The 17,567-nt window shown below is 43.3% G+C and overlaps 1 protein-coding gene across 1 annotated transcript in view; it reads right to left on the bottom strand.

Annotated features, from left to right (window-relative positions):
- LOC148474863 (uncharacterized) overlaps positions 1-17,567 on the bottom strand; it is a 29,126-nt gene that overhangs the window by 7,414 nt on the left and 4,145 nt on the right. Inside the window, exons 2-4 of the mRNA XM_088458064.1 lie at positions 13,777-14,028; positions 8,014-8,111; positions 3,333-3,585 (exon numbers count right to left, since the gene is read on the bottom strand). Of these exons, the coding sequence (XP_088314190.1) occupies positions 3,333-3,585; positions 8,014-8,111; positions 13,777-14,026 (601 nt within the window). The 5' untranslated portion in view covers positions 14,027-14,028. The remainder of the gene's footprint in view (positions 1-3,332; positions 3,586-8,013; positions 8,112-13,776; positions 14,029-17,567) is intronic.

Here is a 17,567-nt window from a genome sequence, read left to right as displayed (position 1 = left end):
GGAATATTTGGATATGGGAGACTCAACCTGTACTCAGAATTTGCTTCTCAGTCTTGACAGACACACAAGGCGTTCGACATGGTCCTCTGGTCTCACCTGTTGGAAGTTTTGGAACGTGGGGAATTTGTCCGACTTTATCCGACTCCTTCGTCTATTTTACTTCAATCCTTGCACATCTTTACTGCTAAATGGGATTTGTGGCGCCCCTATGGAGCTGTGGAGAGCTGGGGAGTCTGGGTGGGTTCACGCCATTTTAAGATTACAGCCTTTGCTGATGACATCCTGTTGTATATTACAGATCCACAATGTTCGTAACCCTTGATTACATCAGTTTGGTGACATCTCTGGCTTGGTGGTCAATGCGGATAAATCCAAGGCAATGTTTCTAAATCAATGTACTCCCATACCCTCCTGGGGGTCCTTATACCAATTTTCCAAACACCTAAATATCTGGGGATCACTGCACCCAGAACCCCCGACCTACCATATATCAGGAACATCTCCCGAACGATTTGTGACATTACTGAGGAACTCAGATGATGGAAACATCTGACTCTCTTCATACTTAGGACGTGCTGCTCTCATTAACATGATAACTTTCCCACGCCTCTTATACCTACTCCAATCTCTGCCATTTTTACTCACCTCAAAAGATGTTACGGTAATTAACACACCAATTTGATTAGAAAACTGTGCCATCCAAAATCAAATTAACTTCCCAATGTTGTTACATATAATCACGCCACTCAGTTCAGATCATCAGTAGATGGAATAAATCATTGTTAACCCGCACTACAGAACTGGCTGTCGACCCAGTACAGAGGCGCAGAGCCTAATGCGCCTGTGGTGTTCACCAGGGACTCCCGCAAGGAAGTTTGGGCTTCGAAACGCCCGACAAGCAGGTCGCGGCACTCTGATTGGGTTTCCTGGTACGGGGCTTGTGTGCACAGAAGCTGGTAAGGTAATTTCACAGTGAGGTGTACAGACAGGAGGATGAGTGCAAACAGAGTGGGTCGGAGCTGGAAGGTCAGGAATGCATATGGTGTCAGGGAACAGACAGGAGGACGGCAGGAACTGAGCACAGGGTGGACAGGAACCAGGGACGGAGCACAGGAAGAGCACTGGAATGCACTATGGCTAATCGCTGGACTATGGTAACTGAGCCTATACTCTGGCACTGAATTATGCTCAGAGACAACCTTATATAGGGAGGGATTTCAAATTTGGAGCCAGTGTGACATCACACTTTGGCGTTCCTGGCCCTTTAAATTATACACAGAGTGGCACACGCTTCCCTACGGGAGCCGTGGCCGCCAGATCGCAGAAGTCAGGGGTGAGAAGCCTACAGTACTTCAGCACCGGGCACCGACCAGGAGGAGATCATCGCGGTGGGCACTGATGGACCTGATAATAAGGGTCGGGGACCCAGCATACTGTGGCATCCTTGGAATAACAGTTTTTACCCACAATGACCCTCAAATATTTCCTCCACATTTACAATCAAGGAGTTCCATCCACCTCCCTTTCTTACGTAATATGGAATTCCAAGATGGTCAATCAACCTAATCCCCTTCACAATATGGAGAGTAGGGAGAGTCACAAGCTTCAAAATGTGTTAAATGTTCCAGCGCAGTGGACCCCTGAAATACCTCTAGGTAACTGCAAAATTTGGAAATTTAGAGAAGTTTCCCTTAGCACATTCAGACTGGCAAAACTCACTCGACCAGCTTCTGTGTCGCCCTACCCCTCTCTATAAGACCATCTCCCTATTATGTACATTTTTGGACCATGATTTGGTTAGCCAAGGTATGCGCCAATGGCTGCAGCAGTGTCCTACTCTTACCATCTCAGATTTCGTTTGTGGGCTCTCCAGAGCTCATTCTCTATTTACTTCTAGTGCACATAATTAATTATTCGCTAATAATTAATAAACTTATTGTCCCCAGATAGATGATTTAGAATGTGACTCACACAATCCCACAATTGTCCTAGATGTGGGTGAGAGGAAGCGGATCTTTACCATAGCTTATGGGAGTGGGAATATAGTCGGCATCCCAGCATGCGGACTGTATGAATACCGGCACCAAAATCCCGACAGATCAGGACCCCGGCACCAGTATCCCGATCGCCTGCATCCTGAAGGTAAGTATTGGGGTGTTAGGTGTAGGTTAGGTAGTGGGATTAGGGTTAGGCATTAGGTGAAGGGTTAGGCACCGAGTAGGGAGTTTTAGGATTAGAATGCGGGGAGGTTAGGTTTAGGCACTGGGGGGGAGGTTAGGTTTAGGCACCGGGGAGGGGGTGTTAGGTTTAGGGTGCAGGGAGGTTAGGTTTAGACACTAGGGTGGGAGGTTAGGGTTAGGCACCGGGTAGAGAGTTTTAGGATTAGAATGCGGGGAGGGGGAGGTTAGGTTTAGGCACCGGGGAGGCGGTGTTAGGTTTAGGGTTTGGGGAGGGGGAAGTTAGGTTTAGACACTAGGGTGAGAGGTTAGGGTTAGGCATCGGGGAGGGGGTGTTAGGTTTACGGTGCGGGGAGGGGGAAGTTAGGTTTAGACACTAGGGTAGGAGGTTAGGGTTAGGCATCGGGGAGGGGGTGTTAGGTTTAGGGTGCGGGGAGGGGGTGGTTAGGTTTAGACACTAGGGGGAGGGGAGGGGTTAGAAAAGTACTTACGTGTCTTCCCTATGGGTTTCGGGATTCTGGCTGTCAGGATGCTGCTGTCGGTATTGTACCCGGTGGCATCCCGACAGCCAGGATTGCATACCCAACCCATTTTATGTTTAATATGGACTGGGTGGAAACGATAAAATTTGTGTCTAAATTACCTTTTCCTTTTGCACATTCTGTGACACCGCCATGTACAAGTTCATTATAATATTGTATGTAATATTTTCATCCCTTATCTCTTGGATTTTTCCATGTAGAATAAGTGCCATTGTGCCACCCAATAAGTTGCTTCAAATACTATTATGTCTATACATGTTATTGTACTTAGTATAATGATTGTGCTTCAATAAAAAAAAAAAAAAAAAGTACACAACATACCTATTGTACAACCATAAATTGGTGTTTTATTACTACACTATGAGCACCTGTACCGATTTACCCTCACAAACTATTCCTCAGATGAAAGCGCACCGGAACTACTGGAGAAACGCGTCAGCCTTAAACTATATTCTGTCACAGTCTGATTGCACTTTCCATGTTTCATATAAATTGTGGACGGCTCGGCAGAAACCACCTCTAATTAGATTTACAAATCTACAAACTGCTCACTAACAGAGGAATAAGAGACTGAATATTTGATTATTTTCTGTAATAAGCATGTATTACTCACCTTTGCTGATATCTGTAGGGATTTCCTCCTCCTTACACGACGGATAACCCCTCACATACGTCTCTTCTTCCCACTCTGTAATTTCTGCCTTTATATCAGTCACATACGTCTCTTCTCCCTTTATATCTTCTGCCTTCATATCAGTCACATATGTCTCTTCCTCTCTCGCTATATTTTCCGTCTTAATATCACTTACATACTTCTCTTCTTCTCTCTCTATAACTTCTCTCTTAATATCAGTAAGGACTTCATCCTAATTTACCCAAATAAACAATACCACTTTAATAATGTCAGAGTACATAATATGAGAATAAATAGTAAAATTTCAGCATCTAAGATCATCAATTAGATTATTCTTATTATGTTTGCTTTTATTTTAATTTATTGTAATTTTTATTAAATTTTTTTATCTGTTTTTAATCATAATTATTTTAAGACTTGGATCTCAGTAACAAAAAAATAAATTCAGAGATATATACTATTTAATCATAAAACAGCATAAGATGTAGACTGGGTTAAAAATACCCAGTTACATCAAACTAGACCAATTTGGGGCGTGGCCTGGATGAGATAGGAGAAGGAGGCTGACTTTACAGCTCCTGGGCCTAAATATCCGTCATTAGCATCCTGTACCCTCTGACTGGACTCCTAGTTTGGCTCATAGCTGGATACTTACCTCCATGCTCCTGGAACCCGTTGGGCAGCCTGTTCTTTCTGGTGGCTGTGCTGTGGATGCAGTTTGTCTCCTTCTGCAGCGTCTCATCACTGCGGGCGCCATCTTGGATTCCCCTCCGGCGGCTGCTGCAGCTCCTGGCTCGGGCGCTGAGTTCCCTGTCATCCTGGTCGGTGTCCTGGACAGGTGGGAAGGTGGAAGACCCAGCTTTAGTCTGTGGGCTCCTGTTGATCCGCGTAGCATGGGCCCGGCCGCCATCTTGTGGTCGGTCTCAGAGTGTGCTGCTGCTGCTGCTCCCTCTGACAAGAGCGAATCTCCACCGGTCAGTGCTTTGAGTTGTTGGGGAGGCGGATGACCATCCTATAACTTCATAAAGTTTGCTGAGATCCTTTCTGAACCCGCGGTTTCCGGACCCAGCGTTATCTGGAAGTGCTCCTCTGAATTATTAAAGGCCTGCGGGCTGAGGGTGGACCTTCTGCTGCTATCCTGTATTTCCTGGAGTGCAGGTGCAGTTGCATTTATTGATGTGCTAGATTATTTCTGTCTGCACAGTTTTATGACTCATACCTCACGTTACAGTCTGCCTCCCTGAACTTACTGCCTGATATTGCAGCTTATTCACAACGAAGCTTTATTTTACACTAACTTCTTGTTTATAATATATTATTGTTATTACGTTCAGCTGCTGAGGCGGTTATGTCCTCACACCCTATCATGGAACTTCTCCTTACAGCTATTGCCAGCTCAGAGGAGAGGCTTGTAGCATGGGTGATGAATCTACATTCTGAGTTACTTTTTCCAATTTATGATTTTCAGCACATTGATTCTCAGATAGCCGAAGAGGTGACCTGTGATCATGACGTGGGGAAAAGCAATGTCTCTGTTAATGGCGGCCTGAACACCATCAAGCTGTGGAGCGGGATGTCTCAGATACCATTTGCTGACAGTGTTCGATACTTCGGTTTCTCCAATTTCTCCTTCGATCTCTGAATATGGCGACCCCACTATGTCAGCAACCAACCAGCTCCTGGAGTTATCCTCCTCAGTGGTTGCATTTTCCTCCAAGATTGACTTTTTTCCGATCCCTGGACATTCTGAATCGTATGCGGCTTTTCAGGCTCAATATATGGTTATATCCTCCATAGAGGTTGCAGCTAAATCCCAGACCGTTGATTTTGCAGCTTATGGGCCCTCCGAACCTGTGACGCCTCTCCAAAAAGCCCATCTTTTTGCCATACACGCTATGCTGAAGATTCTGATTCCAACAATTCAGCATTATATGTACTTTTTGCATATGTTTGGGTGGGCTGGTCCAAAACTCCTTTTGCTTTTAATATTTTGCTAGAAACTGAGGCTTGGCCGGATTAGTACTCCTTAGTCTAATGTATTTGTCATATTTTTGATGCCGTATCTATTTGATTTTCCATTTTCTGCACCAATATACAAGTATATATCCTGATTCTTAAAATGTTTATATTTTTCATGCCACAAAAGTACCATATTTCGTTTCAATAAGTTGAGGAATTTCATTTTTATATATCTGGGAGCCGGGTTATGACTACTGTATAGTTACTTAAGTCTAATGCCCCTGTCAATTATTACTTATCTTGTACAATTTCTATATGCTTATATAAATATATATATAAATATTACTTTGTTTGTATTTAGGCCGGGAGGTGATAGGGGATTTATTCCCGATATATATGTGATCTTCATATTTTTGTTTCTGTCTTTATGTCGAGGGGGGAAGTATTTGTTTTTGATTTAATCTATTTTGGAGGCCTTGTGGGCTGGGGTCGGTCTCCACTAGCTTAGGGCGATCCAGTTTTTTGCCCCTGTTTTATTATTTTCAGTAGGGAGGGGGGCATTTTTTTTTAGATATTTAGCTAATTAGGTTAGTTAGTAACGGGTTAAGGGTTTAGGGGATCCAGGTATATCTAGGGGTTAGGTCATACAGGGTGGGGGGTTTAAGGGTGGTTTGATTTGGGATTTTTGGGGGGGATAGGTACTATATATATTTTTATAATTTATATATGTTGGCAGGCATGGAACGGTTTTTGTATTTTATTCTGATGTGATATTTTGTATTAAATTATATAATGTCTACACAATATGTCTGTTCATATAATTTATTCTATATAGCTTTTAGACTGCGTGGGCTCAGATGGTGCCTATGGGTCTGCACGGTAACATCCGCACAGTTTGAGATGGCTATGGTCTATGTTTCTGTTATTTACCATGATTTATGCTACTTATATGTGTATCATTCAACCAGAGCACTATTATGTGTTGTATATTTTATGCCTGCTGATAATATTAGCTTACTGTATCTTTTGTTATTTTGTTTGGGTGTGTTTCGAAAACTCAATAAAAAAAAACTAGACCATTTTGAGAACCTACAAACTAATTAATTATAAGCCCTATATAACGGCAGTAATAGAGACTGATGGTTTACCCCTGATGAAGCTAATTATAGGGCGACATTAAATTATGGGTGAAACGCATAGGTGAAAGCAATTTTTAATAGGAAAAAAGATACCCAGGTACCGGAAGCAGGTGAAGAGAGGAAGCCAGAAGCTGTCGCTCTGCATTCCACGGCTGCGTTCCAGCAAGGAAGAAATGCAGAGACAGAGATGCAGGACAGCAGCACAATCAAAGACTGAGCACCCAGGACGAAAATCCCAGCTTGCAAACCGGACCACCGTAAGTGGGAAAATAAAGGGCGGAGAACGTCAGTAGACCAAACTATTAAGGGTAAGTGCGGGACATACAATGTATGTCCAACCCAGAGGCAGCACAACACACTAAGGAGTTAACAGATCCAGACCGACTGAGCTGCAACTGCAGCCAAGGGCAGTGTGTGGAACTAGAAAACCACGGCCAGCGGCTACAGGATTTGGCAGATCTGGGGACAATTTTGAGTTGGCCATATCAGTGAGTAAATGTCAATGCCAGTCAGGCAAAACTTGAATCATGAATAAGCTGCGCCTTCTATCATAAAGGAGGTCTTTTTGTTACATTTTGAAGGAATAGCAGAACTCAGGACTGCAGAGTATTTAATTCAGGAGTGAATATCAATGCTGGTTAGGCTATTAGCATATGTGCATATACCATTCACTAGTGATGTATTAAATACATGAAATGTACATAACCATGTTATAACATTGGAAAATTAAAAATGGTACACTACGCAAAGGCATTGTGAAGGATATTGGAGTTTTATACGTACATGTTTTAATTTATAATTTGCTATATAAATTGTTTTTACTTTATCTGCCAAAGTATTTTTAGATTCAAATCTATTTATATGTTTATTGAAATTTTTTTTCATTTTATTTATTTCTCTTATTTTTATTTATTATTTGAATGACATATCTTCAATATGGTCATCCATTGTTATTTTTCGTTTTTAGATTGTTACTGATTCCTCCATTCTATAGATTAGCTACATAAAAATTACAAGTTACTGTGTGAGATAAGTAGGAGCACCAAGAGTTACTAGTGCAAATTGAATAATCAATTAGAAGCAGATTAATTAATCAAGGAAGGTCAATTAATGAAATAAAGAAAAAAGAGGAAGCGCTGACAAACAGTAAAATTCGATTTATTTTTCCTTTTAATATTAATTGATATATCACTTCTAAAATATCAGCCGACAAAATACTCCAATATTTATTAAAATGAAAATATATATATATATAAATAAAACAATGTTAGGCCATGTGAATATTCATATAGAGCAGTGCACTTAATACTCTTTCTAAGTAGAATTAATGTCCACCTACCTTAACCTAAATCGAATTTTACTGTTTGCCAGCGCTTCCTTTTTTTCTTTGCTGAATATAATTTTTTATGTGGGGGTAGGGTACCTCCATTCTGTGGAAGCAGCAGTCAAACAGAAGGTTGCACTGGAAGTTAAATTGACACCAGATATTCGTTTTTCTGTTCATATAACAATTAATGAAGTGTCACTTTGGTATTTCGATCTTTGGGAAGAGCCTCTATTACCTGATGCTCCTGTGGGGTCCTGTGATTCTCCTCTGTACAGTCCTGGGAATAAATAGGACGGGGACATCTCTCTGGGGTATTTCTGTTAATAGATCCATCTGTAGGAGGCACACAGTGACTGTTATATATGTGATTATCAGGTGATTTGTGTACAGAAACCTAATCAAATATACTGGATGGGGAAAGGTCTCTAGGTATGACTCCCTATGCAGCATTTACCAAGTATATAAGGGAGGCATCTCGAATATATGTTCCAAAGATGTGTATCAGGGAATACATTTCTATCAACATGGTTTTATATTAGGACATTACCAAAAGATATTTACACTGTACTTCTAGGGTCCCCACATCCCCATTAGTGTAGGGTCCCCACATCCCCAGCAGTGTGACAGGGCAGATCTGTGACAATTAAAGTCTAAAGCTGGCCATACATGATGCGATTTCCTAACGTTAAGATGTGTTGTACAATTTCCCTTGAAATTCTCTATACGATTTAGTGAAATGGTTAACAATTGTACATACGATATCGATGCGTCGTTTCTCACAAAATGGAGGGGAGTGGCCAGGGATTTTGCAAGACCACGTATATTGGATCGTTCATCAAGCAAAACAGCATATGTGTGTCACATCGCACATGATAGGTCGAAATCTTACCATTTTTCCATAAGATCTACGATGCACATCATCATCGTAATCGTACAAATACAGCACATGATATACCACGATTGGTTGTTACGATTTATCTAAATCAGCCATATCGTGCAAAAAATCGCACCGTGTATGGGCCGCTTAAGGTCCCCACATCCAGATACAATATGTCAGAAGAAAGTACTAAATGGGCTTCCAGAAGAATCAACAAACTAGTCTGAAGTGGTCACCATAATGCGCAACAGAGGTACCCAAGGAGCAAACAGGAAGCGAAGTTAGAAACACGGAGAGTCTGGAACGGATAAACTGCAGGAAATAGCCAGAGTGGGATTATGTAAGACGCTGGATTTGAAATGTTGCTTAGAACTTTTCTAAGTAATAGCCCCGTATTTATTATCATTCACAGTAGAAGAATTGGTAGTAGTGGGGGTGCTACCAATATACGACAACAGGTAATAGTACACACAAAAGGACAAGAGGAAAGTGTTGTCTTTTTAGAATGGTGCACTTTGATTCATTTCAAATATATTAAAAAAACAATCTGTTATATACAAATAATAACAGTTAACTTTTATTAGGTATCTTGTCTAAAAATCATCACCCAAGATGATCCGTTCAGGACCATGAGGTATAGGATCAGTGAAATATTTAAAAACCGTATAGAAGATATATAGATTAGAGCCTTGAAACAACAACAGCAGCGAAACATGCATCGACACGCTATCTGTGTGTATCATATGTGTGCAAATATTTGAATTTAAACTACATAAGTTTGTCCTGTCAACTGCTGCTAATTAACAAGCACCCGTTAGCGGAAACTAGACGATATGTCACCCGAACTGTGGATAATGGACAGAGTCCGGAGACGGAGGAATAATCAGGGAAATTGTTAATAGAAGTATGACTCTTGAGCTACTACCAAATCCAAAATCACCCGTGAGCATGCAGTAGCTCCCGGGGGAGGAGACATTTCCCTGTTCCTCCCATGGGAAGGAACACAGGAAATGTCTGTCTGTCGGCCGCGGCTGGGCATACACTGACCGATGCGGCCGTCATTTTAAATTACAAATATCGCATCGGATGGACATGCTGGACGATCCGGCATGCCCGACCGAGCGATATTTAACCCTCGGTCGCCCGCACACATGCTACAATTATCGGGGCGATCCGCGGATATCGGGCGGATCGCCCCGATGATCGTAGCGTGTCTGACCAGCTTAAGGTTTACTACAATAACGAGTGATTCCAACACAACTGTTGTCATTGGGAGCAGCAGGTTGACCCAGATCAATAATAGGATGAACTAAGAAATATAAGTGTATTAAATAGTTAGGACGATCTGGACAAACTTGATACTTTATTATACCAATGAATGGTTAATAAGTGAGTGAAATAGTTACATTTGATTATTTGTATGTAACAAATTGTTTTGTAATATATTTGAAATTAATCAAAGTGCACCATTCTAAAGAGACAACACTTTCCTCTTGCCCTTTTTTCATCGGCACGGTTTCCAAGCAGGGACCGCCATCGCCGGACCTAGCGACGGGTGACAGTTGTAGACATCCTCTTGGCCTTTTTTCATTGGCACGGATTCCAAGTAGGGACCACCAACGCCGGACCTAGTGACGTTTGACAGTTGTAAACATCCTCTTGCCCTTTTTTCATTGGCACAAATTCCAAGCAGGGACTGCCATCACCGGACTTAGCGACGTGTGACAGTTGTAAACATCCTCTTGCCCTTTTTTCATCGGCACGGATTCCAAGCAGGGACCGCCACCACAGGACCTAGAGACGTGTGACAGTTGTAAACATCCTCATGCCCTTTTTTCATTGGCACGGATTCCAAGTAGGGACCACCACCGCCGGACCTAGCGAAGTGTGACAGTTGTAATCGTGCTCTTGCCCTTTTTTCATCGGCACGGATTACAAGCAGGGACCGCCACCGCTGGACCTAGCGACATGTGACAGTTGTAAACAGAGTTCCAGGTTTCTACCAACACAGAGTAACAAGTTACAGTCTGTTTAATGGTGATTAGAGTCCCTTGTGCAGGATACAATATACTGGGTGGCATGTAGAGTGTTTAGAGAAGAACAGCTAAAATAAAGATCAACTGAAATAGCAGTCAGTCCATAAATGGGCCCTAAGGCCGCCTGTGACCGGATGACCTCGCTTTGCCAGGTGATCACAAATTTTGTGACACAATAGAAGAGAGGGTGGTCACTCGTTCCTCAGTAGCCTGAGTGGGCTTACTCCACCACTCCTAGGGATTCCGTCTCAGTAACTGCCTATTGCTAACTCCTCCCACTGCGCAGTGGGCGGCTAATTAACTGCCACCAGCAGGCTCCTACACTGGCACCTGGAATTGCTTGTTCCACGCAAGTTCGTACATTTGTACCTGGAACCACTTCTCCTAAGCTCCTACCACTGGCACCTGTAACCTCCTACCTCACGGTATGTGTGGACATGCTGCTGCAACAGTTACTGGGTAGTGTTGGCTAATTTCCACTGGTCCCTCCGCAGGATCCAGTCTGCAAGGGATAGGTAACAGAGGGTTTCAGCTTGCAGAACAGCCGGAGAACAAAATGTTTTGCTCTATTCCGGTGTTCACAGGATACAAGCAGTTGCAGGCATTTTAAGGCAAGAGGATTATTGCTCAAATGTCTTGAAAAAGACAATTCCCATCACTGAAGGTGCTTAATCTTTCTTGATGTTCCAGAGGATATTGTCCCTAATGAACAGTGGGGAGCGGTCACACTCCTCTGTGCCTAAGACCATCTGTACAGTTAACCCAGGTACCCAGCTGCCAGCAAGTCTGGAGGGGGGAAGGTGACATCCAAGACTTTACTTCCTGAATTTTGCTAGGAGCCCTTTTTGCCCACCGTCTATGGACAAATTTGGGCTCCAGATGCAGAAAGAAAGTATTGACAGTTAGCAGTCTACTGGTCACCAAGTGTGAGGTCTTTGGAGCTCCAAGAAAACAATCAGCTGACTGTACTGGCCTGCTCTCCCTGCATCTACCCATGCCTCTCTGCTGGCCAGCCTGCTCTGCATCTACCCATGCCACTCTGCTGGCCAGCTCTCCCTGCATCTCCCCTTGCCACTCTGCTGGCCAGCTCTCCCTGCATCTCCCCATGCCTCTCTGCTGGCCAACTCTCCCTGCATCTCCCCATGCCACTCTGCTGGCCAGCTCTCCCTGCATCTCCTCATGCCACTCTGCTGGCTAGCTCTCCCTGCATCTCCTCATGCCAACTCTGCTGGCTAGCTCTCCCTGCATCTACCCATGCCACTCTGCTGGCTAGCTCTCCCTGCATCTCCCCATGCCACTCTGCTGGCTAGCTCTCCCTGCATCTCCTCATGCCAACTCTGCTGGCTAGCTCTCCCCGCATCTCCCCATGCCACTCTGCTGGCTAGCTCTCCCCGCATCTCCCCATGCCACTCTGCTGGCTAGCTCTCCCCGCATCTCCCCATGCCACTCTGATGGCCAGCTCTCCCCGCATCTCCCCATGCCACTCTGATGGCCAGCTCTCCCTGCATCTCCCCATGCCACTCTGCTGGCTAGCTCTCCCTACATCTCCCCATGCCACTCTGCTGGCCAGGTCTCCCTGCATCTCCCCATGCCACTCTGCTGGCCAGATCTCCCTGCATCTCCCCATGCCACTCTGCTGCAGGAGGCTGCATGGGAGGCGTTTCTGATTCCTTGAGAGGGGAACAAAGCCCACGGAGGGTTCCCGATCCCCTAGACCACCACCAATAGGCAAGTACAATGTTACTTTTAAATATTACACTTACCTTAAATACATTATTTTTCCCTGATGCATTGCACAGAGCAATAGATTTCTTAATACATTTTATTTAATCATCTGTAAAGTTTTTCCAACACAAGCCCCGGGAATAAGCGCTGGAGCTTAAATCTTTCAGTACTGGGGCACTCAGAGTTAGGCTCCCAGTCCGTAACATTCAGGAGCTCATAGCACTGCGGCCTGGGACCAGACTCCCAGCTGCTGTAACTCTCCCAGCAACGCCACAGCAGCCAGACTTGGTTCCGTGCCGCACAGACGTAATGGTAGCCAGTACACCGGTACCCCAGCGTGTGGCCACTCATAGCCCTACAGCCTGGGACAATTGGCTCTGTGCACTCTCTCAGTTGTGGCATCAGTCACTCAGTCTGTGTATTGGTTTCCAAGCTGTGCATATATTGGTGAGTAGTGGAAGGAAATGAACCTCTACTGCTTTATGAATAGAGAGGACGTCATACTGAAAAGGTCCCGTGTGTCCCCTTATCCCCAAGTGTCATAATCACAAGCTCACAGCCATCACTTCCGAGTGCAGACACTTCTACTATGAGAGCGTCAGAAGCTTCTTTATAAAAAGTTGTTTCTCTTCGATGAAAATAAGCAAAAGTGATATCAGGTCTCTCAGCTGAGTCCTATGATTTATCACTAGACGATGTCACAGCAAGACATGATGTGAGGGGGAGAGCAGGAGTATAATAGGGGCTGATGGCTCCTGATGTATGAGATATACCGGAGAGTGTGGGGAGGAGACTGGTCAGATCTCAGGGCTGGTAACACAGTGACATGATGTGAGGGGGGAGAGCAGGAGTATAATAGGGGATGATGGCTCCTGATGTATAAGATACACCAGAGAGTGTGGGGAGGAGACTGGTCAGATCTCTGGGCTGGTAACACACAGTGATATGATGTGAAGGGGAGAGCAGGAGTATAATAGGGGCTGATGGCTCCTGATGTATGAGATACACCAGAGAGTGTGGGGAGGAGACTGGTCAGATCTCTGGGCTGGTAACAGACAGTGACATGATGTGAGGGGGAGAGCAGGAGTACAATAGGGGATGATGACTCCTGATGTATAAGATACACCAGAGAGTGTGGGGAGGAGACTGGTCAGATCTCTGGGCTGGTAACACACAGTGATATGATGTGAAGGGGAGAGCAGGAGTATAATAGGGGCTGATGGCTTCTGACTCCCCCACTGGGCAGATTAATTTCACTTTTTAATTTGTACTGACAGAGGAGGATGTAGGCAAAGAGATTGCTGTAGTTTCTGAACCAGTAGAATGTGACATTTTTCTGTAATAAATAATTATTACTCACCTGTGTTGATATTTGTAGGTATTTCCTCCTCCTTACACTGCTGATCATCCATCGCATATGTCTCTTCTTTTCCCTCTGTATCTTCTTCCTTTATATTAGTCACATACATTTCTTCTGCTCCTCCTTTTATATCTTCTGCCTTCATATCAGTCACATACGTCTCTTCTTCTCCCTCTATATCTTCTGTCTTTACATCAGTCACATACGTCTCTTCTTCTCCCTCTATATCTTCTGTCTTTACATCAGTCATACCTTTACCATATATAACCCACACAAAACAATAAAATAGCACTTTAATACCAATAAATGATATCAGACATTACTAAAAGAGAAGAATATCAGTGTGGAAGACGAGTCACAGCTGCCCTACAGACCATATAGTAAATGTGGTATTATGTGTGTGTTACAAGAGAAGTCTGACAGTCACCACTACAAGTATGGTCTGATACCGGCTACACTTAATTATAAAATCAATGCCCAACACTGGTCTAGGAGCTAAATTCTGGTGACACACTGAGCTGATTCCAAATGCAGAACTTCTGTGAATAGAGGGGAATCCAGATAAAACTGATACCGTATAGAAAACACACACATCCTCCTTCTTCAGACACTGTGGAATAAACCATACAGTGTAACGTGTCCTATTGAGGCTTATTATACATGATCTACAATTTCAAAAACAGTGGAAACGATACAAAACAAACCCGACAAAGAGATGACATTACCACCATTAGGGTAGAAGCCTTGTTTTACTATTTCCCTGTGTAATACCAGTCACGGTGCCATCACACCCTGCTCTTAGCTGCAGGTCCTGCAGGGTTATGGACTGATGTCACTCACACAACGGCAGAGCGGCTATATCACAGGTCTGTGTGCTCACGCATGCCATCTAAGCAACTGGATTCAATCATAAGGATGAGGAAATCATTCCTTTGTATCCCAGCCCGAGTGGTAGCGATCAAACATTTCCAGAAACTTTAGATCATGTGGAAGAAGCCTTAATAGAATGTGTTACACTGTAAGGTAGTTTTGTCAATGGAATTTCCTAGCTTTTTGTTACGTGAAACAATTATTGTTTAAATATGAAATAACTAGAATATGACACCAGCTAAGAACCTCCTGCACAATCTAGTTAGTCCACTTTTATAATCCCTAATAACCAGGAATGTTTAATTGTCTCCACTATATATAACTGTATGGTCCACTCTCCTCTATATAAATAATAATACCAAATATCAGTGTGTGCTGGGAGCTGTGTTATTCCCCCTCATATATCACTGTACGGTCCCCTCTCTCCCTATATAATAATAATACCACATATCAGTGTGTGCTGGGAGCTGTGTTATTCCCCCTCATATATCACTGTACAGTCCCCTCTCCCCCTATATAATAATAATAATACCACATATCAGTGTGTGCTAGGAGCTGTGTTATTCCCCCTCATATATCACTGTACGGTCCCCTCTCCCCTATATAATAATAGTACCACATATCAGTGTGTGCTCGGAGCTGTGTTATTCCCCTCATATATCATTGTATGGTCCTCTCCCCCTATATAATGATAATACCACATATCAGTGTGTGCTGGGAGCTGTGTTATTCCTCCTCATATATCACTGTATGGTCCTCTCCCCCTATATAATAATACCACATATCAGTGTGTGCTGGGAGCTGTGTTATTTCCCTTATATATCACTGTACAGTCCCCTCTCCCCTATATAATAATACAGGTTGAGTCTCTCATATCCAAATATTCCGAAATACGGAATATTCCGAAATACGGAATAATTCTGGCATGACTGAGATAATAAAACCTTTGATTTTTGATGGATCAATGTACAAAAACTTTGTCTAAAGCACAAATTATTTAAAATATGGTATTAAATTACCTTCAGGCTGTGTGTATAGGGTGTAAATGAATCATAAATTTATTTCATGTATGTACACAAACTTTGCTTGAGCCACAAAATTATTGAAAATATTGTATCAAATGACCTGCAGGCTGTGTTTATAAGGTGTATATAACACATAAATGCATTCTGTGTGTATATTGGGGTCCCATTCCCAAGATATTTCATTATGGTATGCAATTATTCCAAAATACGGAATATTCCGTTATCCAAAATACCCCTGGTCCCAAGCATTTTGGATATGGGAGACTCAACCTGTAATACCACATATCAGTGTGTGCTGGGAGCTGTGTTATTCCCCCTAATATATCACTGTACAGTCCCCTCTCCCCTATATAACAGTGATACCACATATCAGTGTGTACTGGGAGCCGTGTTATTCCCCTTATATATCACTGTATGGTCCCCTCCCCACATATATAATAATACCACATATCAGTGTGTGCTGGGAGCTGTGTTATTCCCCTCATATATCACGGTATGGTTCCCTCTCCCCTATATAATACCACATATCAGTATGTGCTGGGAACTGTATTAATCCCCCTCATATATCACTGTACGGTCCCCTCCCCCTATATAATAATAATACTACATATAAGTGTGTGCCGGGAGCTGTTTTATTCCTCCTCATATATCACTGCACAGTCCCCACCCCTATATATAATACCACATATCAGTGTGTGCTAGGAGCTGTGTTATTACCCCTCATATATCACGGTACGGTCCCCTCTCCCCCTATATAATAATAGTACCACATATCAGAGTGTGCTGGGAGCTGTGTTATTCCCCCTCATATATCACTGTACGGTCCCCTCTCCCCTATATAATAATAATACCACATATCAGTGTGTGCTGGGAACTGTGTTATTCCCCCTCATATAGTGCTTTACGGTCCCTTCTCCCCCTATATAATAATAATACCACATATCAGTGTGTGCTGGGAGCTGTGTTATTCCCCCTCATATAGTGTTGTACGGTCCCTTCTCCCCTATATAATAATAATACCACATATCAGTGTGTGCTGGGAGTTGTGTTATTCTCCCTCATATATCACTGTACAGTCCCCTCTCCCCTATATAATAATAATACCACATATCAGTGTGTGCTGGGAACTGTGTTATTCCCCCTCATATAGTGTTGTACGGTCCCTTCTCCCCTATATAATAATACCACATATCAGTGTGTGCTGGGAGCTGTGTTATTCCCCCTCATATATCACTGTACAGTCCCCTCTCCCCTATATAATAATAATAGCACATATCAGTGTGTGCTGGGAGTTGTGTTATTCCCCCTCATATATCACTGTACGGTCCCCTCTCCCCCTATATAATAATAATAATAATACCACATATCAGTGTTTGCTGGGAGCTGTGTTATTCCCCCTCATATATCACTGTACGGTCCCCTCTCTCCTATATAATAATAATACCACATATCAGTGTGTGCTGGGAGCTGTGTTATTCCCCCTCATATATCACTGTACCGTCCCCTCCCCCCTATATAATAATAATAGCACATATCAGTGTGTGCCGGGAGCTGTTTTATTCCCCCTCATATATCACTGTACCGTCCCCTCTCCCCCTATATAATACCACATATCAGTGTGTGCTGGGAGCTGTGTTATTCCCCTCATATATCACTGTACGGTCCCCTCTCCCCTATATAATAATAATAGCACATATCAGTGTGTGCTGGGTGCTGTGTTATTCCCCCTCATATATCACTGTACGGTCCCCTCTCCCCTATATAATAATAATAGCACATATCAGTGTGTGCTGGGAGCTGTGTTATTCCCCCTCATATATCACTGTACTGTCCCCTCTCTCCTATATAATAATAATACCACATATCAGTGTGTGCTGGGAGCTGTGTTATTCCCCC

This window comes from Taudactylus pleione, unplaced genomic scaffold (assembly GCF_031769625.1).
Source record: "Taudactylus pleione unplaced genomic scaffold, aTauple2 ptg000804l, whole genome shotgun sequence".
In the NCBI taxonomy this organism is placed as follows: domain Eukaryota; kingdom Metazoa; phylum Chordata; class Amphibia; order Anura; family Myobatrachidae; genus Taudactylus; species Taudactylus pleione.
Note: the sequence above shows the minus strand (reverse complement) of the source record. Positions and strands in the feature narration are given on the sequence as shown.